This window comes from Neolamprologus brichardi, chromosome 23 (genome assembly GCF_056152115.1).
Source record: "Neolamprologus brichardi isolate AB-2024 chromosome 23, ASM5615211v1, whole genome shotgun sequence".
Taxonomy (NCBI): Eukaryota; Metazoa; Chordata; class Actinopteri; order Cichliformes; family Cichlidae; genus Neolamprologus; species Neolamprologus brichardi.
Window position 1 is genome coordinate 21,888,841 of NC_142125.1, and position 23,108 is coordinate 21,911,948.

At 43.2% G+C, this 23,108-nt stretch overlaps 1 protein-coding gene across 19 annotated transcripts in view; it reads left to right on the forward strand.

Annotated features, from left to right (window-relative positions):
• unc80 (unc-80 homolog (C. elegans)) overlaps positions 1 to 23,108 on the forward strand; it is a 65,651-nt gene that overhangs the window by 35,869 nt on the left and 6,674 nt on the right. For 6 of the 19 annotated variants that reach the window (XM_035908606.2, XM_035908608.2, XM_035908615.2 and 3 more), the window contains 39 exons: positions 86 to 298; positions 382 to 517; positions 1,574 to 1,707; positions 1,791 to 1,968; positions 2,049 to 2,288; positions 2,765 to 2,862; positions 2,946 to 3,149; positions 3,240 to 3,347; positions 4,468 to 4,606; positions 4,735 to 4,916; positions 5,854 to 5,985; positions 6,456 to 6,488; positions 7,207 to 7,393; positions 9,106 to 9,237; positions 9,319 to 9,462; positions 9,549 to 9,649; positions 9,736 to 9,822; positions 9,909 to 10,092; positions 12,634 to 12,728; positions 12,900 to 12,989; positions 13,266 to 13,367; positions 13,452 to 13,632; positions 13,723 to 13,988; positions 14,113 to 14,247; positions 14,344 to 14,482; positions 14,721 to 14,817; positions 14,893 to 15,063; positions 15,147 to 15,239; positions 15,335 to 15,553; positions 16,798 to 17,028; positions 18,917 to 19,040; positions 19,147 to 19,272; positions 19,358 to 19,481; positions 19,584 to 19,790; positions 19,863 to 20,047; positions 20,138 to 20,303; positions 20,630 to 20,809; positions 20,909 to 21,056; positions 22,971 to 23,027. In XM_035908606.2, coding sequence (XP_035764499.2) covers positions 86 to 298; positions 382 to 517; positions 1,574 to 1,707; positions 1,791 to 1,968; positions 2,049 to 2,288; positions 2,765 to 2,862; positions 2,946 to 3,149; positions 3,240 to 3,347; positions 4,468 to 4,606; positions 4,735 to 4,916; positions 5,854 to 5,985; positions 6,456 to 6,488; positions 7,207 to 7,393; positions 9,106 to 9,237; positions 9,319 to 9,462; positions 9,549 to 9,649; positions 9,736 to 9,822; positions 9,909 to 10,092; positions 12,634 to 12,728; positions 12,900 to 12,989; positions 13,266 to 13,367; positions 13,452 to 13,632; positions 13,723 to 13,988; positions 14,113 to 14,247; positions 14,344 to 14,482; positions 14,721 to 14,817; positions 14,893 to 15,063; positions 15,147 to 15,239; positions 15,335 to 15,553; positions 16,798 to 17,028; positions 18,917 to 19,040; positions 19,147 to 19,272; positions 19,358 to 19,481; positions 19,584 to 19,790; positions 19,863 to 20,047; positions 20,138 to 20,303; positions 20,630 to 20,809; positions 20,909 to 21,056; positions 22,971 to 23,027 — 5,768 coding nt within the window. The remainder of the gene's footprint in view (positions 1 to 85; positions 299 to 381; positions 518 to 1,573; positions 1,708 to 1,790; positions 1,969 to 2,048; positions 2,289 to 2,764; positions 2,863 to 2,945; positions 3,150 to 3,239; positions 3,348 to 4,467; positions 4,607 to 4,734; positions 4,917 to 5,853; positions 5,986 to 6,455; positions 6,489 to 7,206; positions 7,394 to 9,105; positions 9,238 to 9,318; positions 9,463 to 9,548; positions 9,650 to 9,735; positions 9,823 to 9,908; positions 10,093 to 12,633; positions 12,729 to 12,899; positions 12,990 to 13,265; positions 13,368 to 13,451; positions 13,633 to 13,722; positions 13,989 to 14,112; positions 14,248 to 14,343; positions 14,483 to 14,720; positions 14,818 to 14,892; positions 15,064 to 15,146; positions 15,240 to 15,334; positions 15,554 to 16,797; positions 17,029 to 18,916; positions 19,041 to 19,146; positions 19,273 to 19,357; positions 19,482 to 19,583; positions 19,791 to 19,862; positions 20,048 to 20,137; positions 20,304 to 20,629; positions 20,810 to 20,908; positions 21,057 to 22,970; positions 23,028 to 23,108) is intronic. The other 13 variants (XM_035908609.2, XM_035908613.2, XM_035908610.2 and 10 more) reach the window with 11 other exon arrangements.

The following is a 23,108-nucleotide window of genomic DNA, read 5'->3' on the forward strand; positions in this document are numbered from 1 at the left end:
CACTTTGGAGAAAATAATGAAACAAGAGTAAAGATGTCGCTGTTAGCTTTCAAAGGCTATCACCTATTTATTTCTGTTCTTCTAGGAAGCCCCAGTTGTGGCCAGGGCCTCCCTTTTCCTGGAATGTGCCAGATTTGTCCACCGGTGTAATCGTGGCAACTGGCCCGAATGGATGAAGGGCCACCATGTAAACATCACCAAGAGAGGGCTGTCCAGGGGCCGATCGCCTATTGTGGGCAATAAAAGAAACCAGAAGCTCCAGTGGAACGCTGCCAAGCATTTCTGCCAGTGGGGAGACGTGAGTTAAATGTGTCGAAGATTGTTTATGGTTACAGTTTATAAAAAGGCTTCATTAACTGTAAACGTGTTAAATCTGCTCAGGCGATTGGCACGAGGCTCAGCGAACTCTGCCACTCGGACAGTGAGAGCCCCGCCAACATCCTGGGTTATATTTACGATGAAGAGACCAAACGCAGGATGAGGAAAGAAGACGAGGAAGAAGACTATTTAGATGACAGTGAGTCAAAACAGTGTCTGTTACTTGTTTTTCTTCTATTTACAGGTTTCCACTCGGCCAGATCGTCTCTATCGTGCTGTGCAGATATAACACAGATGTAGCGTCTCATGAGACGTGGTGACCCAAAAAGGCCTTTCTGCTGTTTTAGCTTGTCTGAGTGGTGTCAGCTACTGCATGGCAGAAATCACATTACTGAGGCCTGCAAACCAATGCAGTCCTCCAAATAAGAAGCACATAAAAACTCAAACCATTCATTTGTTTTCTCATGATTTGAATTCTACATTTTCATCCGTGTTTTACTATCAAATTTAAGATTTTATTTAGTATGACAAAGAATATGGCACTAATAAAATGTGAGATAGCATAAAAATGAGGAGCTGGAGGTGGGTTGCAAAATGGCTTGCTGTAGTTGGCCTTGAGCAGAGCAGCAGTTTTTCAGTGCTCTCAATAAACTTTTCAATAACAGGGATGGGAATTAAAAAGAATTTACTGATTTGATTCTTTATCAGTTCTCATTGGCTTCCTCCATGTTTTGTAAATCATTTTAAGATTTTGTATGACAATGGATATGGCACTGATTGAGAAGTTGCAGATGGGTTGCAAAGTGGCTTGCAGATGATCAGCAGTTGTAGGTAGGCTTAAGCAGAGCACCCTATGTAAGGGATTGGACAATAGGATGTTAAATAAATGAGGTTTTTTAATGATAACTTGTATCGTCATTAAAAATATTTACCTCATAATGGTCCATTTGCAGCTTTAGATCATCAGGTGCACCTCATTGTGCATTTGTGTGGTGTTGAATTATTCAGAAGCAGATGATTTCACATGAACGTCCACTCAAATTGGAAAATAAAAAGTCTGCACTTGCCAAGCTGTTGATGTCACACATAAAAACATGCTGCATGAAAGTAATAAGATCACAGTATTGTGCGTTTTATTGTGTGTACTTTGAAAAAAATTCTTAAATTAAACTTTTTACAACTTTTAGGTTGTCAGAACAAAAAAGATGTTCTAGCCACATTTAGATATTTTATCTTATCTGTTCTGACTCCAAAGACACGGTCAATCCTACAAAATGTGGCTGCCCCTTCGCACTGAAGATGGCCGCTTGCCAGCTGTTGTTGGAGATCACCACTTTCCTGCGAGAGACCTTCCCCTGCTTACCACGACCACGCACCGAACCGCTTGTGGTCAGTAGTGAAATCAAAATCCAAAAAGGTAAATCTGATGTGAATAGCGATGAGAATTTGATTTCTACTTATTTTGTCTGCAGGATCTGGACAGCTGCCGCCTGCGTCTGGACCCAGAGCTCGGCCGCCATCGCTACGAGAGGAAGATCAGCTTTGCGGGCATCCTCGATGACGAAGACGGGCACGATTCCCTCAACAGCAGCAGCCACACTCTGAAGTCTGACACCACCTGCGATGATAAGAAGACCCAGGAGGCTCAGGGTGAGATTCGGTGTCATCCAGATTGGCTAACGCAGCTGATTACCGCTCCGTATTTACTCACTGCTCATTGTTGATTGTAGACAATCTCTCCCCACTCCCCTGCTCTCCAGCACCAGTGCGGAAGATTCGTATCGGAGGCTCGCGCCTGCTTCAGATCAAAGGAGCCCGCAGTTTTCGTGTGAAGAAGGTCGGCTCGCTGTCCTCGATACGCAGAGCGGGGAGTCTGAAGAGCACCAAGCTGTCTCGGCAGGACTCTGAGTCTGAGAACGAAGAAGGCCTGCTGTCACAAACACAGAGCAGGGACACAGTTACTGACATCGGTATGATGTAACTGAAACTCCTGGAGAGAACATGATTTCATTTATTATTGTGTAAAAAGGGAAATTCAAAGGAAATGACAGTACACTGTAAAAAAATAAAAACTGTAAAACACAGTTACAGGTTTTTCATGTTATTTTACATCAGACCTGCTAATTAACAATCTATTTTTTCTCATATCATTGGTATTTCATGTACTTTAAAATAACAGGAAAATTCTGTAAAATATATAGGGAAAAATGTGTTAAGTTACAGACTTATTTACAGTGTATGTTAACATTAGTTTACTTTTGCAGTATTGTTTTTGCCAGATCCTGTTAGAGAGTGAAAAAAACACGGGGATTTTTGGATTGTAGTGGTTGAGTTTTACTCACTACAAGTATTCTGCACAGGGAAAAGAAACTGTTCTCCATCGTGAAATAAGTGGACAATTATCAGCGTCCTGTATGGGGTTGTTTGTTCTTGTTTAACATTGCAGGCAGTCCCTTCAGCACCAGTGAACCCAGCATCGAGCCAGAAGGTCAGAGCTCAGGAGGAACGGAGGACAACTACCACCGCAACATGTCCTGGCTTCATGTAAGTCTGTCGGTACATGAGGGGAGGAAAGCTGTGTGTACCTTCCCGCATACTGACCTCCTCTCTGCTCTCTCTCGGCACAGATTATGATCCTGCTGTGCAACCAGCAGAGTTTCATCTGTACCCACATAGACTTCTGCCACCCACGCTGCTACCAGCACCACAGCCGCTCCTGTGCCCGTCTGGTCCGTGCCATCAAGCTCGTGTACGGAGAGACGGTGGACAGCCTGAGGGAGGACAGCGCCTCCTCGGGTAACATCGGAGGACGTGTGAAGAAAAACAAAGAGGTGGAATTGACTGGATGAATAACCTAAATATGTGTGTTTTGTTAGTTTCTTAAAATCTCCGCCACTTTCTAAAGTACTATTTCCCATCAGTGTTCAGACAAGTCTTGTCTGAGGACCCCGTCCATGAAGAGAAGACCCACTGACTCCAACACGGAAGGGAAGAAGGATACAGGCATGCTCAAGTACATCCGCAATCAGGTGAATTTCTGTTTTTCTTGTTATTATTATAATTATCACTTCCTACCTGCAGGATGTGCACCACGTTCTCAGACTGGAATCAGAGCTGCCCGTGCTGTCAATAAAAGAGACCACACCCCAGCTTTAAGCTTTAACCAGCATCCAGATTAATGAATTTTAAAAAGAAAAAGAAAAATCAACACCCTACAGTTGTGCAGAAAGAAGCTACTCAGACAGACAATAATTTTTGTATCAGGCTGCAAGTGTGGTTGATCATGCAAAGTTGTTTATTTAACATGGGAGTCTGGCCATTAGAGGAACGTCTGCCTGTCTGGCCTAGAGATTTCTGATTAATGATTTTACAAAGGTGTAATATCTATTCAAGCAACTGCTTTCTAAAGCAAATATCTCATCAGCCAATCATATGGCAGCAATTCAAATCATCTAGTTCTGCAGTTGTGGTGAAGACAACCTACTGAAGTTAAAACAAAGCATCAGAGTTGAGGTGAAAAGTGATTTAAGTGACTTTGAATGTGACACGGTGGTTGGTCTGAGTATTTCGGAGTAAACTGCTGCCAAAATACATTTTGCAGAATTGTAAAATATACTACAAGTGGCACAGAAATTGCCTGCAAGGTATACAGAAGCAGCAGCAGAAGACCACACCGGGTGCCATTTCTGTGAAATAAGAACAGGAAAACTGAGACTATAATTCATAAAAGCTACCAAGATTTGAGCAATAGAAGACTGGAAAAATGTTGACAGGTCCAGTGAGTCTTGATTTCTCATGCAACATTCAGATGGTAGGATCAGAACATGGCAAAAACAGCATGGAGGCTAAACTGTTGTTTTAACAGTTTATCAGAGATTTAACAGATGTTATGTGTCAAAATCTGTGAGAAATGCTTCCAGCATGAACTACTGAGGCAGTTCTGAAAGCAAAAAATGTGTCCAAAAAAAAGAAATAAAGGTTTTCTAATTGTGTGCAGCTCTGAAAAGGACTGCTTGCACCTTTTTCAGTTTGTATACACTGTGGGTGATGTTAAGTCAAAGATAAAGTGTCTTATTACTACCTTAGCAAAGAGATTATAGATCATTTTGCAGCTTTGCACTTTCATCTTAAATGTTTGTTTTCTCATAGGTGATGAGTTTGTCACCAGCTCCTCTTTCACTGCTGATCAAAGCAGCTCCTATCCTGACTGACGACATGTACGGAGACATCCAGCCCGCAGCCTGGGAACTCCTACTCAGTGTGGATGAACATATGGCAGCCGCTGCTGGTGAGCTCATCACTGAGCTGTGGTGGTCCCCTCTTAGGTCGCTGTGCCCTTCAACGTTCACGAACGCTTTTGCCCTCAACCATGTTTCACCTTTTTCTTTCCTGCCCTTTTTATCTGCCCCCTTCCAGCTGCCTTGTTCCTCCTGTGCGCTGTAAAGGTCCCTGATGCAGTGACCGAAATGATGATGGCAGAGTTCCAGCACCCTGAGGCCTGCCAGCGCATCAACTCCATCCTGAAGTTTTACACTCTGTGGCGTTTTCGCTACCAAGTGTGGCCTCGCATGGAGGAAGGAGCCCAGCAGATCTTTAAGGTAGTTCAGTTCAGTTCAGTTTTATTTATAAAGCACCAAATCACTAAAACAGTCGCCTCAAGACACTTTATATTTTTAAGGTAATATCCCAATCAACCAATGTCCAAGAAGATCTCCCTTTAAACAGGACAAAACCTCCAGCCGAGCCAGGCTCAGGGAGAGGCAACCGTCTTCTGTGACTGGTTAGGGGTGAGGGGACAAAGACAGGATAAAAGACATGATGTGGAAGAAAGACAGAGATTATAGTATATATAAGAGAAATGTGCTCTCTCATTCTAGTCCCTGTCAGTACTGTTGCTGCAATGTTTTAGATATACTCAAGACTTTCAGGGAGTTTTTAGGACATTCTGTTTAAAATGAATTACAGTAGTCCAAGTTTTTCAGCATCACCGTGAGACAGGATGTTAAGATGATGTGCAAATATAAGAAAGCAGTCATGTGTGTTTATTTAAAATGTGCACTGAAGAACATATCCTGGTCAAAAACAACTCCAAGGTAAAGCCGCGGTAATGCCATCCAGAGTAAACATCTGGTTAGATATTACATTTTTAATATTTTCAGGGCTGAGTACAGTAATCTCAGTTTTAGCGAACTTTAGAAGCAGAGGATTAGACGTCTTTAAGACATTCTCGTAGTTTAGCTAACTATGGATGTGTTATCTGGATTCATTGATAGGAAGTTTGGTGTCATCTGCATAGCAGTGAAAATGTATGTTATGGCTTCTGATGATACTCCCTAAGGGAAGCATGTATAATGTAAACAGAAGTGGTCCTAGCACAGAACCCTGTGGAACCCCATACTTAACCTTAATGTGAAGAGGACTCTCCATTTACATGAACAAATTGGAATAGATTGTTTGCATTTTCAGCGTCCCCAAAAGAGATAGCATAGAAAAGCCTTCTCTGTGTTTACTAAATTTGGTGTACTTCTCTTTCAGATCCCTCCACCCAGCATTAACTTCACTCTCCCTTCTCCAATACTGGGCATGCCCTGTGTCCCCATATTTGACCCTCCCTGGGTGCCCCAGAACACTGGCAGCGTCCAGGATCCAATCAACGAAGACCAGTCTGTAAGTTTGAGCCCTATTCTAAAAGGCACAAATCTACTTGTATTACTATCAGAAACAGCTTTTAGAGTTTATCTTTTTAATTAAAGTGAGAGAGAAGGTTTTTTAAACACCACTGGAGTTCAGTGAGAGAGTTTTTCTAAGCTTGTGAACCCTGTAAAAATAGGCCAGTTTATAATTTAACTATTTTTTTTAAATCCCACTTAACCCCACAATCCACCAAAAAACAAAAGACGATATGCACACTCTTACTGCTTTGAATATTACATTTGTTATTGCTGCAAGTTTAATGTGGAAAACTGCACCAAGAAATCTGCAAATATAAGAAAAATGTGTGAACACAGATTTCTTGGTGCCTCCTTTTAATTTCTTGTCTTTTTTAAATATTTTTTTTCATAAAGCATGAATAGAAATATGAGATTTTAATGAGCGAGCACATGTTCTATAATTTAATCGACTGTCTTTGTTTTTAGTACCCCACATTAATTCAGTCAGTCCATGCCATAGTAAGTTGGTATTTCTGTCCGGGTGTTTGTGCTGCTGATGCATCTTGTTACCTCAGACCATTAAAGACAGAAGGGGAAGCGACCTTTTAGGTTTTTCATCACGGACCAGAAGCTGGGGGGCGGTTTCATGGGTCATCTTGGATAGTTGCATCTTGATCAGGGACACACACAATCCACATATTTAAAAAGAGTCTTCCGGCACATGCTTTGATTGTTAAGGAGAAAATAACAGCATGCATCGGGCATACAGACATGTTGTGTGTGTCGTGCTGTTGATGCATGGTCATTGGATGAGAATGACTTTGCTGTGTTTGTTTTTCATATCATGGCTGTTTTAGATTTGTTTGTGCGAATGCTGTGAGGCAATTACTGTGCACAAGATACAGTAAATTCTCCATCTTCCAGTCTGAACACATTTATTGTTTATCGTGATTGAAATTGCTCCTATTCTATACGTCTACACTGCAGCGTGCTTCATAATGCTCAGGACGGCATTTTAGAGCATGAGATCGGTGTGCTGGAGGAGAGTTACTGTATTAATGTGTTGTCCAGTTGCTCCTCAGAAGCCTATTGTAGCTGTGCACACACATTCCTGAAAGATTTAAAGTGCTAATTTGTGCATTCCCCCCGCCCCCTGCCCCCGATTCTGAACCTCCTACAATTTCTACACCCGCTGCTCTACCTCTGTGCTATTTGATCCTCGCCCCCTCCTTTTTAGAAATCCTTCTCTGCGCGGGCGGTGTCGCGCTCCCACCAGCGAGCCGAGCACATCCTCAAGAACCTGCAGCAGGAGGAGGAGAAGCGGCGTCTGGGCCGCGAGGCCAGCATCATCACAGCCATCCCTGTGGCTCAGGAGGCCTGCTACGAACCCACATGCAGCCCTCCACCCGAGCAAGAGGAGGAAGGTGGGGCCACCAGGCGTATGAGCACTTGTGTTTTATACAAGAAAAACCTCGAGAGGTGGAAAACAGCGAACACAGAAGTTCCTCCAGTGGCCAAATGAGAGTTATTTCAAAACAGAGTCGACCCTCTTGTGTTAACAGCATTAAAAAGCTTTCTGCAGCCTGGTGCAAAAACTGCGTTAGCCTTTTGGATTGATTATCCCTTTTCTCCATCTTAAAAACTGGTTGGCAATGTAACGTCATGTGCACATTACTCAAGAAATGCAGAGAAATGTGATATCGAATTCAAAGAAGATGCTGCACCTAAAACCTCCTTGTGAATGCTTTGGTTGCCACAGTTGCCTGTAGTTTTTGATGTTTCTCTGCAAGTACTTGTTAACTACTAGCTGAGCAGTAGTACAACGAATGATGAATGAATAAAGTTTGCCTTCAAAGTAAAAGCTGTAGCTCAGTACTACAACCAACATGTTTTGAAGGGCACAACTTTTGCTTTGAAGCGAACAGCCTCCATTCCAGGTTTCACTGGACTTTTCAGTTTTACTACAGCTCAGGAAGCACAAGGGACAGTCTATAAAAGATTGTTATTCAAGCTACAACTGCAGCAATATGTTAGCGACCATAGTAATCACAAGGAAGTCTTTGTATTTCGGTTTGCAACTGCATATTTTTCCCTAGCAACCAGTGGTTGCCAGTGGGGTTGGTCTCTGGTAAGTAGGCCTGTGTGACAAGGTTAAGCAATTGTTTTCCCAGCATTTTCTGGTTGGAGACCAACCTCTAGATCATGTGTGTGCAAAACCCACACGTCACCGCCACGTCACCGCTATCACTGACTGGCGGCCTTCAGACAGAACGCAGGTTTAAGGCACTGGTGTTATTGTTCTGACCCAGAAGCTGAGTTCATGATTTGTACTGTCTATGGTTAACTGACAGGTGTCCCATATAGGTAGATGGCAGCTGCTAGGTCTCGTCCACTACTTCAAGCCATTAGACTAAACCTCTTTATGATTTGTGTGCTTTCAGTGCCTTTTAGAGCATTTTTAATGGATTATCTGAGTAATACTCCAGCTTTCTACAGACCATCCTGATGGTTTGTGCTTCAGTTTTGATGAGTGCAATACTGAGTTGACATAGTGCACCCATACAGTTTAGGGATGCAGCTGATAAGTTAGCACTCCAAGAAAAACAATATGGCTATGGTCAACACACTAACATTTAAGCTCCAAAACCAGTGGGTAATGTAATGATGGCCACATCCACGTTTTCCACCTTTCATACAGACATAATAGTTTTGAAAGCCAGAAGTGACCATATTTAGATGAAAGGGGGAGTGCTAACATGAGCAAGCTTGGTTACTAAGCTACATTCGTAAAGATGATTCGTAAAGTTAAAACCACCTGTGTTTTTACGAAGGGTAAAACTATTCTCAGAGCCCAAAACCATTTTTTGCACAATACTGTAAACATGCTTTTTAATGCTTTAAGTATGTAGATGTTAAACATGGGTGTTTATAGTGGTTGACTCACACTTGGACTCAGCCTCATGTGCTCATTAGAGGAACTGCAGACTTTGGCACTTGCTTGTTGGATTCATGTTTCAGCCCTGCAGGTTGCCACATTAGCACACAGTGTTTTGACTCTGCATAGCTCTTTACCCTGATAGCATGTTGTTTTTCCCCCTGTACCTCTACTGGTTATGTTTGGCATTGATCCCGCCAGCAGAAGAAGTGGTGAACCTGGCATCACGACGTCTGTCTGTCAGCCCATCCTGCGCCTCCAGCAACTCCCACAGGAACTACTCTTTCCGCCGGGGCTCTGTATGGTCTGTCCGCTCGCTGGCCAGTGCTGAAGGTAGAAAAATGTCAGAAACAAATGAATTTAAACTTTTTATATAAAACTTGCTCTTTACGAGTTCTTTTTTTTTTTTGCCAGATGAAGAAAACACAACAGAACACACACCCACTCACCACATGCTACAGCCGCCTCAAGCTGTCTTCCCAGCATGCATCTGTGCTGCCGTCCTACCAATAGTGCACCTCATGGAAGACGGCGAAGTTCGAGAGGATGGCGTGGCTGGTAGCTGTCACTACACAAAAGAATGAATTTGCATCAAAATTTTTGTGATTTTTTTTTTGGTTATTTATGCAAACATGTTTCCTCAGTGAGTGCTGTTGCCCAGCAAATCCTCTGGAACTGCCTCATTGAAGATCCAGCTCTCGTTCTCCGCCACTTCCTGGAAAAGCTGACAGTGAGCAACAGACAGGTAGGCAAACACCTGCGGACAGATGTGGGAAAAAGACTCGCAATGAGTTTTTCATTGTTTGTCCATTTGTTTGGTTTTTGCACCAGGACGAGCTGATGTACATGCTTAGGAAGCTCCTGCTCAACATTGGAGATCTGCCAGCCCAGACCTCTCACATCCTTTTTAACTACCTGGTGGGTCACCAGCTACCTTCACCTGTACCTTTATATTTATCATCAGTTCTGTTTATTCTCCTCATCATCATCTCTCCTCCTTTAAGGTGGGCCTGATCATGTATTTTGTGCGGACTCCCTGTGAATGGGGCATGGACGCCATCTCGGCCACGCTGACCTTCCTCTGGGAGGTGGTCGGCTACGTGGAGGGGCTCTTCTTTAAAGACCTGAAGCAGACCATGAAGAAAGAGCAGTGTGAGGTCAAACTGCTGGTCACAGCATCGATGCCAGGTGAGTGCTAAATACTGCAGACATAAGTAATGCTTGTATTGTAAAACCATTCTCCACCAGAATCCACCAGTTAGCTCTGACGCTCCAGTTTGTGGAGCACTTTATAAACGATGACTTTGTGGTGCAGAGGGTGTTTGATGCACAGGTGCCACCTCTGTATTTGATCTTTGTTTAGACTGTCCACCGATCTGGCAAAACAGACCAAGGTAGAACCAATAGACCAGCTGAGATACCCACAATGTCTGATCAGCACCGTGTTATTTCATATTAAGTTGCATTTTTACTGGGGTGGCCACATAGTGAAGTGGTTTCTTGGCAAATGAGAGGCTGCAGGTTCAGCACCAGCCGGAGACACAAATTCGCTTTGAGGTTGTATTTGGCAAAAAATCTGCAAAAACAAAACATGGAGAGTTACCCGCTGTGGTGATGCCCCCACTGATAAGGGAACAGCCAAATGTAGCAAGGTGTAGTTTAACCCCCAGTAATATCAGGATGTGTCTTTCTTTTCTCAAGCACACCCAACCATTTTACAAGACAACAGGTTACTAAACACACACCACAACCATGTTTTTTTTAACAACAGGGACATTATGAACCCTGATTTCCATCATTAGATTCCTTTTTTCTCACTTCTAGTCTGAAGTGGTTCATTCACTGAGATAAGGTAGTGAACTTGAGCATTTCCACAGCTACAGTGGGGCAAAAAAGTATTTAGTCAGCCACCGATTGTGCAAGTTCCCCCACTTAAAATGATGACAGAGGTCAGTAATTTGCACCAGAGGTACACTTCAACTGTGAGAGACAGAATGTGAAAAAAAAATCCATGAATTCACATGGTAGGATTTGTAAAGAATTTATTCGTAAATCAGGGTGGAAAATAAGTATTTGGTCAATAACAAAAATACAACTCAATACTTTGTAACATAACCTTTGTTGGCAATAACAGAGGTCAAACGTTTACTATAGGTCTTTACCAGGTTTGCACACACAGTAGCTGGTATTTTGGCCCATTCCTCCATGCAGATCTTCTCAAGAGCAGTGATGTTTTGGGGCTGTCGCCGAGCAACACAGACTTTCAACTCCCGCCACAGATTTTCTATGGGGTTGAGGTCTGGAGACTGGCTAGGCCACTCCAGGACTTTCAAATGCTTCTTACGGAGCCACTCCTTTGTTGCCCGGGCGGTGTGTTTTGGATCATTGTCATGTTGGAAGACCCAGCCTCGTTTCATCTTCAAAGTTCTCACTGATGGAAGGAGGTTTTGGCTCAAAATCTCACGATACTTGGCCCCATTCATTCTGTCCTTAACACGGATCAGTCGTCCTGTCCCCATGGCAGAAAAACAGCCCCATAGCATGATGTTTCCACCCCCATGCTTCACAGTAGGTATGGTGTTCTTGGGATGCAACTCAGTATTCTTCTTCCTCCAAACACGACGAGTTGAGTTTATACCAAAAAGTTCTACTTTGGTTTCATCTGACCACATGACATTCTCCCAATCCTCTGCTGTATCATCCATGTGCTCTCTGGCAAACTTCAGACGGGCCTGGACATGCACTGGCTTCAGCAGCGGAACACGTCTGGCACTGCGGGATTTGATTCCCTGCCGTTGTAGTGTGTTACTGATGGTGACCTTTGTTACTTTGGTCCCAGCTCTCTGCAGGTCATTCACCAGGTCCCCCCGTGTGGTTCTGGGATCTTTGCTCACCGTTCTCATGATCATTTTGACCCCACGGGATGAGATCTTGCGTGGAGCCCCAGATCGAGGGAGATTATCAGTGGTCTTGTATGTCTTCCATTTTCTGATGATTGCTCCCACAGTTGATTTTTTCACACCAAGCTGCTTGCCTATTGTAGATTCACTCTTCCCAGTCTGGTGCAGGTCTACAATTCTTTTCCTAGTGTCCTTCGAAAGCTCTTTGGTCTTGGCCATGGCGGAGTTTGGAGTCTGACTGGTTGAGGCTGTGGACAGGTGTCTTTTATACAGATGATGAGGTCAAACAGGTGCCATTCATACAGGTAACGAGTGGGGGACAGAAAAGCTTCTTACAGAAGACGTTACAGGTCTGTGAGAGCCAGGGATTTTCCTTGTTTGAGGTGACCAAATACTTATTTTCCACCCTGATTTACGAATAAATTCTTTACAAATCCTACCATGTGAATTCATGGATTTTTTTTTCACATTCTGTCTCTCACAGTTGAAGTGTACCTCTGGTGCAAATTACTGACCTCTGTCATCATTTTAAGTGGGGGAACTTGCACAATCGGTGGCTGACTAAATACTTTTTTGCCCCACTGTATATAGCAACAGGATTTCTAAAACACAACAAAGATAAAAGGTAAAAGTATAAAAATCATTGTTTCCTAAGACAAAAAGCAAACTTCTGTTTCTGGTCTCTAGCTTTATTCAAACAAGTCTCATACTGACAGAGAAAGACCCTTATGGTCACTCTTTTTGTTGTTGTTTTAATTTTAATGTTCAATAACAGAAATCAACAATATGTCACAAAATGTAAATATTTTCATGCATTTTGCTGCTGCAGGAACCAAAACACTGGTGGTGCACGGGCAGAATGAATGTGACATCCCAACCCAGCTACCAGTCCATGAAGACACTCAGTTTGAAGCCCTGCTAAAGGTAAAAACTCTCATCTCAGTCAATCACACACACAGTGAGGCAAGACCGAGGAGGCTTATCACTGTAATTAAATTCAAATCATGCTGGGTGAGCGTGTGCTAAATGCATAAAATTTAAACTTGTAATTCAGCATGAGTAAACTAATCAGCCATCTCCTTTTTCTCCAACCAGGAGTGTCTGGAATTTTTCAACATTCCCGAGGCCAGATCGGCACACTACTTCCTCATGGATAAACGATGGAACCTTATCCATTATTCAAAGGTGGGAACTTTATTTTGAGGGGTTTTTTTGTTCACTGAAAAAAGCAACAACTATTTAAAAGCACTAAATTATCTGAAGTCAAGACCTGAGACCTATTTTCATTAATCATCAATAATAGTTCATATGTATGTTGGTGTGGGTCAGTCTTGCTCTGTGCAGATTAGAAAGGTCAGACCAGAGCTTTTGAGTCACATCTGTTGCACTGTACCTCTGGCATTGAATTTAATTATAAACATAGAGATATTTAGTGTAATTATTTTTCTCTCTATCCTTCAGACATATGTTAGAGACATCTACCCGTTCCGAAGGTCAGTCTCTCCTCAGCTCAACCTGGTCCACATGTTGCCTGAAAAAGGACAGGAGCTCATCCAGAAACAGGTAAGGTTGGAAATGTGAAAATTAAATCAGCCCCTAAACAGCGTCCTGCAACAGGAAAATCATAGTCTGAATTTTTGTTTTCAGGTGTTTTCCCGTAAACTAGAAGAAGTCGGTCGAGTCCTCTTCCTCATCTCCCTCACACAACACATGCCAGCTGTGCACAAGCAGTCCCACGTCTCCCTGCTGCAGGAGGACCTGCTTCGCCTGCCCTCCTTCCCCCGCACCGCCATCGATGCAGAGTTCTCCCTCTTTAATGAGCCTCAAGGTGAGAAAAAGACTAACAGCTTAATAAACTTGAGTATAGCTCCTACTTTTTATTTTAGGATAATGAATCCTGCTTTGCTCCGCCTTCCAGGAAAAGAGCTGTTTGGCTTGGACACTCTCCACAAGGTGTTGTGGATCAAACTGCTGGAGGAAATGTTTCTGGGAATGCCCAGTGAGTACCCGTGGGGCGATGAGATGATGCTGTTCCTTAACGTTTTCAACGGGGCTCTGCTGCTGCACCCTGAGGACAGCTCCCTGCTGAGGCAGTACACGGCGACCGCCATCAACACCGCTGTTCACTTTAACCATCTGTTCTCCCTGAGCGGGTACCAGTGGATGCTGCCAACCATGCTGCAGGTATGCTTACCTGTGCACACTTAACTGAGCCTAGACAGTGAGTGGAGGAAGAACAGTTGGCTCCGAATTCCAGTTTCACAGCAATTTACATTTCCCATCCCCTCTCGCTGTTCTGCTGTGACAGGTCTATGCAGACTACGAGAGCAACCCTCTTCTGAGGCAGGGCATTGAGTTTTGCTGCCGGCAGTTTTACATCCTCCATCGAAAACCCTTTATCCTGCAGCTGTTTGCCAGCGTTGCTCCGCTGCTCGAGTTCACAGTAAGACTTTCGGAGTCATTCATGTGAATCTACAGTCGGTCAGCACCACTACAAGTTCTTCGTGTCCTTTGATTTCTCTCTTCTTATCCATCTCAGACCAGCACCAGTACCGGTCTTTCTAAAGGAGTTTCGGCCCAGTGTCTGTTCGACCTGCTGGTCTCTCTAGAAGGTGAAACCCAGGATGCCCTGGATGCTCTGGAGCTGGTCAAAGCTGAGAAGCCTCTACGCTCTCTGGGTAAACTGTCAATTTTACTGGCTCCAGACAAAGCTGCCGTAGGTATCAAGATAGGGATCTAGTCAGAGAGTAGAGACTTGATAAAGAAGCCCAGAAACTCAGACTGATGCCCAAATTCATTAAACCTCTTATATCAAATAAGTCTGTAAAGGAAGCCTCACAAATTCAACTGTTAGTCTAATATTACTGTTGGACTAGTTTAACTGTACTCTGTATATGTTCTCTGTATATGTCACAGATTTCTGTTATGGTAATGAGGACCTGACCTTTTCTATCAGCGAGGCCATCAAGCTGTGCGTCACTGTGGTTGCATATGCCCCCGAATCCTTCAGGAGGTATCAATAAAAACATCGAGGCATCTTTCTATCAGTTGTTTTCTGTTCTCATACTATCCATGCTTCTCTCTCCAGTCTCCAGATGCTGATGGTGCTGGAGGCCTTGGTTCCCTGCTACCTCCAGAAACTGAAGAGCAACACAGTTACGATGGAGTCTGCTTCGGTTGCCAGAGATGAGATTGCGGCCATCGCTGCCCTAGCTACGTCTCTGCAGGCCCTGCTCTACAGCTCTGAAACCCTCACAAGGTTTGTCTCTTACCAATGCAGACACAACTGAGTCTAGATTTGTTTTTAGCTCCTCTTAGTTGTTGTCATCTGATCGTCCACAGGCCCATGACGGCTCCCCAGATGTCTCGCTGTGATCAGGGCCACAAGGGCGGCACTACAGCTAACCACGCCATGTCCGGAGGGGTCAACACCAGGTCAGAACTTTAACTCTCACCTGTCTCAGAATAGATGACTATAGTGCAGTTTTGAAGTTTGAAAACCAAGACTCAGGAGATCTTTGTATTGTCAGGGACAATCTTCACCTGCTGGAGGAGGGCCAGGGCATGCCAAGGGAGGAGCTGGACGAGCGCATCGCCAGGGAGGAGTTCCGCCGTCCACGGGAGTCCCTGTTGAACATCTGCACCGAGTTTTACAAACACTGCGGGCCACGGCTCAAAATCCTGCAGAACGTTGCAGGCGAGCCGCGGGTCACAGCTCTGGAGCTACTGGACATCAAGTCCCACATGAGGTGTGCAATGAAATAGCAGCTGATTTTAGTTACAGTGTGTAAATTTGTCAAATTATTTTGCTGGGCATCAGAAGATTTAGTCAGAAAGTTGTGACTCATTAATCCTCACCACCTACATTCTTTCACACATCCAGCACTGGATGGATAAAACACAGGCTTTACTTTGTTGTGTTTAAATTACAAAATGCTTTTAGCATTTCTTATGTTTATTTTTTGATCCATACAAGAAAAAGATTAGAAGAGGATTAGGGCCACTGGAAAAAGAAAAAAGTGGGCACTTATTTTTTTTCTTCTTTTCCTGAATTCTTAGGTTAAAGTCTGAATTCTGAGATTAAAGTAAGAATTCTGAGGAAAAAGTCAGAATTCTGAGATTAAAGTCAGAATTCTGAGGAAAAAAAGTCAGAATTCTGAGAAAAAAAAGTCAGAATTCTGAGAAAAAAAAGTCAGAATTCTGAGAAAAAAATCAGAAGTCTGAGCAAAAAGTTTGAATTTTGACTTTAATCTCAGAATTCTGCGATTAAAGTCAGAATTCTGTGAAAAAATAATTCTGATGAAAAAGACAGAATTCTGAGAAAAGTCTGACTTTTTTCTCAGAATTCTGAGTTTAATCTCAGAATCTCAGAATTCTGTTTTTTTTTCCTCAGAATTCTGAGATTCAAGTCAAAATTCAAACTTTTTTCTCAGAATTCTGACTTTTTCATCAGAATTCTGACTTTAATCTCAGAATTCTTAGGTCAGAATTTTGAGATTAAAGTTAGAATTCTGAGAAAAAATAATTCTGATGAAAAAGACAGAATTCTGAGAAAATTCTGACTTTTTTCTCAGAATTCTGGAAAAGAAGAAAAAAAAGATGTGCCCAATTTTTTTTCCAGTGGCCCTAATCCTCTTCCGTAGGTATCTATAGTCGATTGACTAGTGGACAATTAATTTGCTCTTATTTTGAAACTAAAGCCACTTCAAACTTGTTTTCCTTCTTGCTGTTGTGGCAATTTTTTGTTTTTAAGATATTAATTAATATTTACACGTACACTGACTGGTTTTTTTTGTACTATGCATGTATGCATAGTGTTATACAATATTGCAGACCGGCCCTAATTCAACTTTGGTTGATATCTCTTTGACACAATACACACATTTTGGGAATAAAGTCAGTAAAGTTGTTTCTTCCCATTCCTTAGTTAATTTTAAAGCTGTATCCTAAAAAGCACTTGTAAGTTGAACTGAATGAATGTTTCTGCCCCCAGGCTGGCAGAGATCGCCCATGCCCTGCTGAAGCTGGCGCCCTACGACACCCTGACCATGGAGAGCCGAGGGCTGCGGCGTTACATCATGGAGATGCTGCCTATCACCGACTGGTCGTCCGAGGCCGTCCGGCCTGCCCTCATCCTCATCCTCAAGAGGCTGGACCGCATGTTCAACAAGATCCACAAGATGCCCACGCTCAGGTGCGCTCGCCCTCAGGCTTTATGCAGCAGGTCTGTTGAACACAATCCCTCTTCTTTCTCCGTCTCCCTGTGAGTGTATCGTGCTGTGCCGCTGCCGTGGTGTGTACAGTGAATAGACGGCTTCTTGGCACTGTCCTCTGTAGCGCTGCCTTCGTGGGTGCTGTACCGTAAGTGCTTCTGTGGACTGTGTTTTCCTGTCTGTGAGTTTAAATGCGTAATGGCATAAAAGTGTGTGACGATGTTTGTTCTAACAGTGGATCAGTGGCAGCGTTCCTCTATGCCTGGAGCGTCCAGTCTTTGGCCATGGAAAGCAACATATAGGTGTTATGTTGTCTTTTTAGTCTTTAGCTCACAATGAAGAACTAATTCTTCATCACCCTTATAGATGAGATGCAATGCAAAAATCTTTTTTCTTTATATACAGATTTTAAAATTTTGATGCATCTTAAACAGTTTTTAATGCTTTAATGTAAACTTATGTTTAGATTTTTCCACAATTCTGATGCAGTGATGACCAAAAAACCTGCTGGTATTAGAATTACCAGTGTAATGATACCAATAATCACAGTTATAATCTCTATTTTCAAGAAATTTCATAAAATAAATTTCATACATAAAAACCAAGTCAAACACTAAAGCCGCAATATTTTTTCTTAAAAGCTGGAACTTTGAAATCAACTTCTCTGCATGTTTCAGTAAAAGTAATTCATCGTGATTGTGTCCTCTTCTACTGATTTCGACTGCTTTAAAGAATATTATGTTACTTGTACTTGAGAAGCTATAGACAAAACATCAGGTCTTCACATCTGCTGCCGTCAGAGATCGCACACATCCAAATATTTCAGGGACTTCAGTGAACTTGTCTCCTGAAAGTCCTTATTCAGGTATTTACTAGAGGTGGGAATCTCCAGACAGCCCACAATACAATACTATTGTAGTTTTTAAAGTTTTGCAGTATATTGAGTATTGCGGTAATACTGCTCTAAAGTAAAAAAACCAAACACACGTTTCACATAACTTTTCATTATCCTCGCCTTTCCAGTGGTCCAATCCTGCAAAAAACTGTAGAAAGTTGGAGTAAAACTATCACAGAGGTCCATTTGCATATATACATAAATGCATAAATGTTGGTAATAAAGAGCACAGAAAAGCTTCTCTGCCTGTAGACTGGAGGCAGCTAGCTGAGAGGTAACACTGCTCTGAGGCGGATCTGTTGCTGCAATGTTTAGTTGGCTATGTTTGTGAGCTTTGCGACATTTGTTGTCTTTGATGCAATCTTTGACTTCTGTGAGCTCTAAAAGTTTGAGATTTAAATATGTATTCATGCTGTGTAATTTTGTGAAATTTTATGGCAACACTGTGCCATTGTAGGGCGTCATAATGAAAAAATATTGAGTGTGTTGTGCAGCTCTCTCCATGCACTTTCATCTGAAATGTTCCTTGATGTGGTTTCTTGAAGTTTCTTTTCAAGGTCAACTTTGACCTTGGGTGCTAATGTCTCCCAAGGCTTAGTATGTTGATGTGAAGTTTGAAGACGGGCCATAAAAATAGTTGTTAACCCTCTCAAGGCAGGCGTTGCAGATTTGCAACAGTTAAAAGCTAACAACCTGATTACCCCACATACATATTTGATGAATTTTTTTTACTCAGAAGTACCACTGCAGGTATTCTTTTGTGCATTAGCAACAAAAACTTAATTTGAGCCTGAGAGAGTTAATATAGGTTGTACCATATCTACCATTTTACCAACTTTGAAGGTGATATCTTGAAAACTGTCGACACTAGATTGGTTACAAACAAACAAACTCCCTTCAGGGGCAGAATTGTTTTTCCCTGTGAGCTCTTTTTCTTTAAACTCATGACAATGTGCTTGTATGTGGCTTCGGGGGGTGGTGGTGTGTACTTGTTTGTTCTCCAGGAGACAGGTGGAGTGGGAGGCGGCCAGTAGCCTGATCGAGGGGATCTGCCTGACCTTGCAGCGACAGCCAATCATCTCGTTCCTGCCTCACCTGCGCTCGCTTATCAACGTCTGCGTCAACCTGGTATGGGACTGCAAAGATGTTGAAAAGCAAAGTTGTTTTTCTTTTTCTTTTTTTTTAGCATTTTCTTAAGTTTCTTGGTGGGGTGGTTTGTCTGGTCTGTTGTCAGGTGATGGGTGTGGTCGGCCCCTCCAGTGTGGCGGACGGGCTGCCACTCCTCCACCTCAGCCCTTACCTGTCTCCGCCTCTGCCCTTTAGCACCGCCGTGGTCCGATTGGTTGCTCTGCAGATTCAGGTATGGCGAGATGACCCCATCAAACACCCACTCATAAAGCAGCTGCTCCGCGTGCTAATACTAATTCCCTCGCGCTTCTCCACAGGCCTTGAAGGAAGACTTCCCCCTCAGTCACGTGATCTCACCTTTCACCAATCAGGAAAGGCGGGAGGGGATGCTGCTCAACCTGCTCATTCCCTTCGTGTTAACTGTAGGCTCCGGGAGCAAAGGTGATTTATTGGTGCGATTGGAGGAGGAGACTTAAAACGCCAATCAGCATCTTGCTCAGGGTTTTTTGCATTTCCTGCTTTTGTTTTGTTTTCTCAATGCAGACAGCCCCCACCTGGAGCAGCCGGAGGTCTTCCTGCTCCTACAGACAGTCATCAACATCCTGCTTCCCCCTCGTATCATCTCCACATCCCGCACCAAGAACTTCATGCTTGACGCCTCTCCGGCTCACTGCTCCACGCCGGGCGACCCTGGGAAAGATCTGCGTAGGGAGGGATTAGCAGAGTCCACGAGCCAGGCTGCTTATTTAGGTACGATAAAAGAGGCGAGAACATTTTATAGCTTTGCTTTGTCTTCCTCTTCTCATCCTCCTTCCTCCACAGCTCTGAAGGTGGTGCTGGTTTGCTTCGAGCGCTCGCTGGGGAACCAGTGGTATCGGCTGAGCCTGCAGGTGAAGGAGATGGCTCTGAGGAAGGTGGGCGGCTTGGCTTTCTGGGACTTCATCGACTTTATCGTCCGAACCCGGATCCCTATTTTTGTCCTGCTCAGACCCTTTATACAGTGCAAGGTAGGGGACTTCAGGAGCCTCCTGCTCCTTCAGCACTCCTGAAAAGTTTGCTGTCATCTTCCTCACTTTTCCTCCATCTTACTTTTCCAGTTGCTGACCCAGCCGGCCGATTCCCAGGAAGAGATCACAGCGCGCCACCACATCGCTGATCAGCTGGAGCGGCGCTTCATCCCACGACCTCTCTGCAAGAGCTCACTGTTTGCAGAGTTCAACAATGAGCTCAAGATCCTCAAAGAGGCTGTGCACAGCGGCTCGGGTCAGGAGCTACATACTAAAAAATTAAAGGAACAGTTCATCTAAAATTCCCATTTTATCCATTTAGTGTTTTTTGGCTTCTCGTCACACACATGCTGACGTACAACATACTGCAGTCCAAAGACCCTGATATAATCTGACAGGAGATGATTGCTGTGTATGTCTGTATGTTTCATTTCTTAATGGAACATGAGTATGTTTTTAAAAAATGTCCACGTAAAAGGAATCAGTAATATAGACGGATAAACAGGGTGAACTTGTCCTGTAAGTGTTTTCAAATAGAAGCTATCAACTCTGCAGTCACATATGGCGTTTTCCACCCCACAGCATATCAGGGCAAGACATCCATCAGCACGGTGGGCACCTCCACGTCAGCCTACCGCCTCAGTTTGGCCACAATGTCGCGGTCCAACACAGGCACTGGAACAGTTTGGGAGCAGGACAGCCAACCGTCACGGCAGCCCTCACAGGACACGCTCAGCCGTACCGACGAGGACGATGAAGAGAGTCAGAAACACTGTTCTCTTGTTTTTACCAGCTATTCTCACTCATTCCTGTTCACTTCCTTTAAAGTGAACTCACCACTCTACGTTCCTCTCGCTGCAGTTGACTCCATGAGCATTCCCAGCGTGGTGAGCGAGCACGAAGCCTTCATGCCCAGGGTGATGTCACAGCGCCGTTTCTCCAGCCACGCCACTGGCTCGGCGGCCTCTCAGCCCGAGGCCCCCCGCACCACCATGTTGCCCAGCCACAGGTAACATTTCCCACTGAACCTGGGAGCCACAGATAAACACTTATGTAAAACAGTCACACCTAGTTCAGTGAAAATCTTTTTTTAGTTCAATCTGTTTAGTCTTTATGGGTTAACAAACAAACAAACAAAAAATGGTGGTTTAGTAGTTAGTTGTTAGCTGCAATATGCAAGTTGTTTTTCCTGTACTTGAAAAGTAAAGATGAAATGGTGTGAAGGCAGAAATAATCTCACTAGCCATTAAAAGGCGATTTCAGACCTAGTGAAAGGGAGAAAACAAAAGGGCTGAAAAATAAAGCTAACTGCAGATCCTGCATGATCAAACAGCCAGCTTTATAACAGGAAACAAAGGAGTAAAAAGGCCTACAGTGACCGGCTCTGTTTAAACTGCATTAAGGCACCAGTCACCTGGAAACCAGTTGTTCTGAGCTATCTGTTTTCCTTGATCAGCAAATGGTTACAGGCTGTCACTAGGTCACAAAAAGAGTGCTGTAGCAGATTGCTCTTTGTTTGGTGAGTTTTTCTTTGGGGGATAAATACATTTGTTCCTCAGGTTTTTCTACTTCTTTTTAAACTCCCCCTTTACCATCCAGTGTTTGTGAGTCCTTATACTAATGCTATGATTAGTATACCTTATATTCAGAAAATAATTGTTCCTTTTTCATTTATTAATTACAAAGCTTTGGCAAAACATTAGCTGGATTCAGCTGTGCTGAATAGGCCAATCACAATAGTTACAGGCCACATCAGTGCCACATGCAGTTACATTAGGGAGGTACACATCAGGTTACTACAGAAGAGGATTAGGGCCACTAATAAGAAATGGGGAGTGTCTTCTGGATTTTTTATCCCTCAGAATTCTGAGAAGAAAAAAATGAATTCTGACTTTGTTCTCAGAATTCAGAGAAAAAAGTCAGAATTTGAACATTAATCTTAGTCATGAGATTAATTCTGACATTTATCTCAAAACTCCGAGGGGAAAAAGTCTGAATCCTGACAATAATTTCAGTATTCTGAGAAGATAGTAATCATTTTTATATAAATGTTTGTCATGAGATTAATTTTGACATTAATCTCAGAAGTTTGATTTCTTAGATTCATCTAAGAATTCTACAAAAAAAGTCAATCAGGAGATTAATTCTGACATTTATCCCCCCAGTAATTTTTTTCAGGGGCCCTGAAAAAGTCCTAATCCTGCATAGGTTTTGGTGCAGTTTTAGAGGGGCTTGTGCTTACGACATAGTGTAGCTACAGTGCAAATTTCTAACTGAAACATATGTCATCAGTTATAGACCTCAGAGGCTAACAGCGAGTTTATGTTTCACGATCAAGGCTCCTGAGTGCCTGACGTACATCTCCCTTGTAATGTAATGTTCCAGGACTTTATTAATATGTTTCTACACTTGCGATCTATGAATGCAGGTTGCTAACCAATAAAGAAATCAGCTGATAGCTTCACTCTCAAATACGTTGACTCTTGACTACAAAAAGCTAAAGTGTCTAAACTTCACAGCTATATTTGAGAACCACTGTGCTTCTATCCTGCTGGTTAAACTAATGAGATTATTTCTGTTTTCAGAGCAGCTTTCATGAAATGTTCAACTCTTTCCTGTTTATTATGTAACATGTAGAGCCGACCGATGGACGAGAAATCAACCAGTCATATTCCACAACCACAGTCATATTTATCTATGTATATCTCTGTTGATTTATAATGTTTTTTTATTAAGCAGTGTTAAGACTCTGTTTCATGGTAAGAATGTTAAAAATCAAAAGTCTGCTCTGCCTATGGTTACTTTTGGTTAGAGGAAACACCCTGGCTTATATAAACCCTGCTAAGGAAGGGGCTCAGGGTGGTGATGGATCTCACTACACTCCCTAAACTCCCATTTTCCCGCTTCGCCCCCCTTTTTACAGTGAACCCAATGTGCTAGATGAGTCCCAGGGTCTTCTGCAGGAGGGTAACCTCTCTAGGTACAGTGGCCCTCTCTCTGTCTGTGTCCCGTTGGTGCATTCTTGCATCTGTCTGCCACTGGGAGGGGCATCACCTCAGGA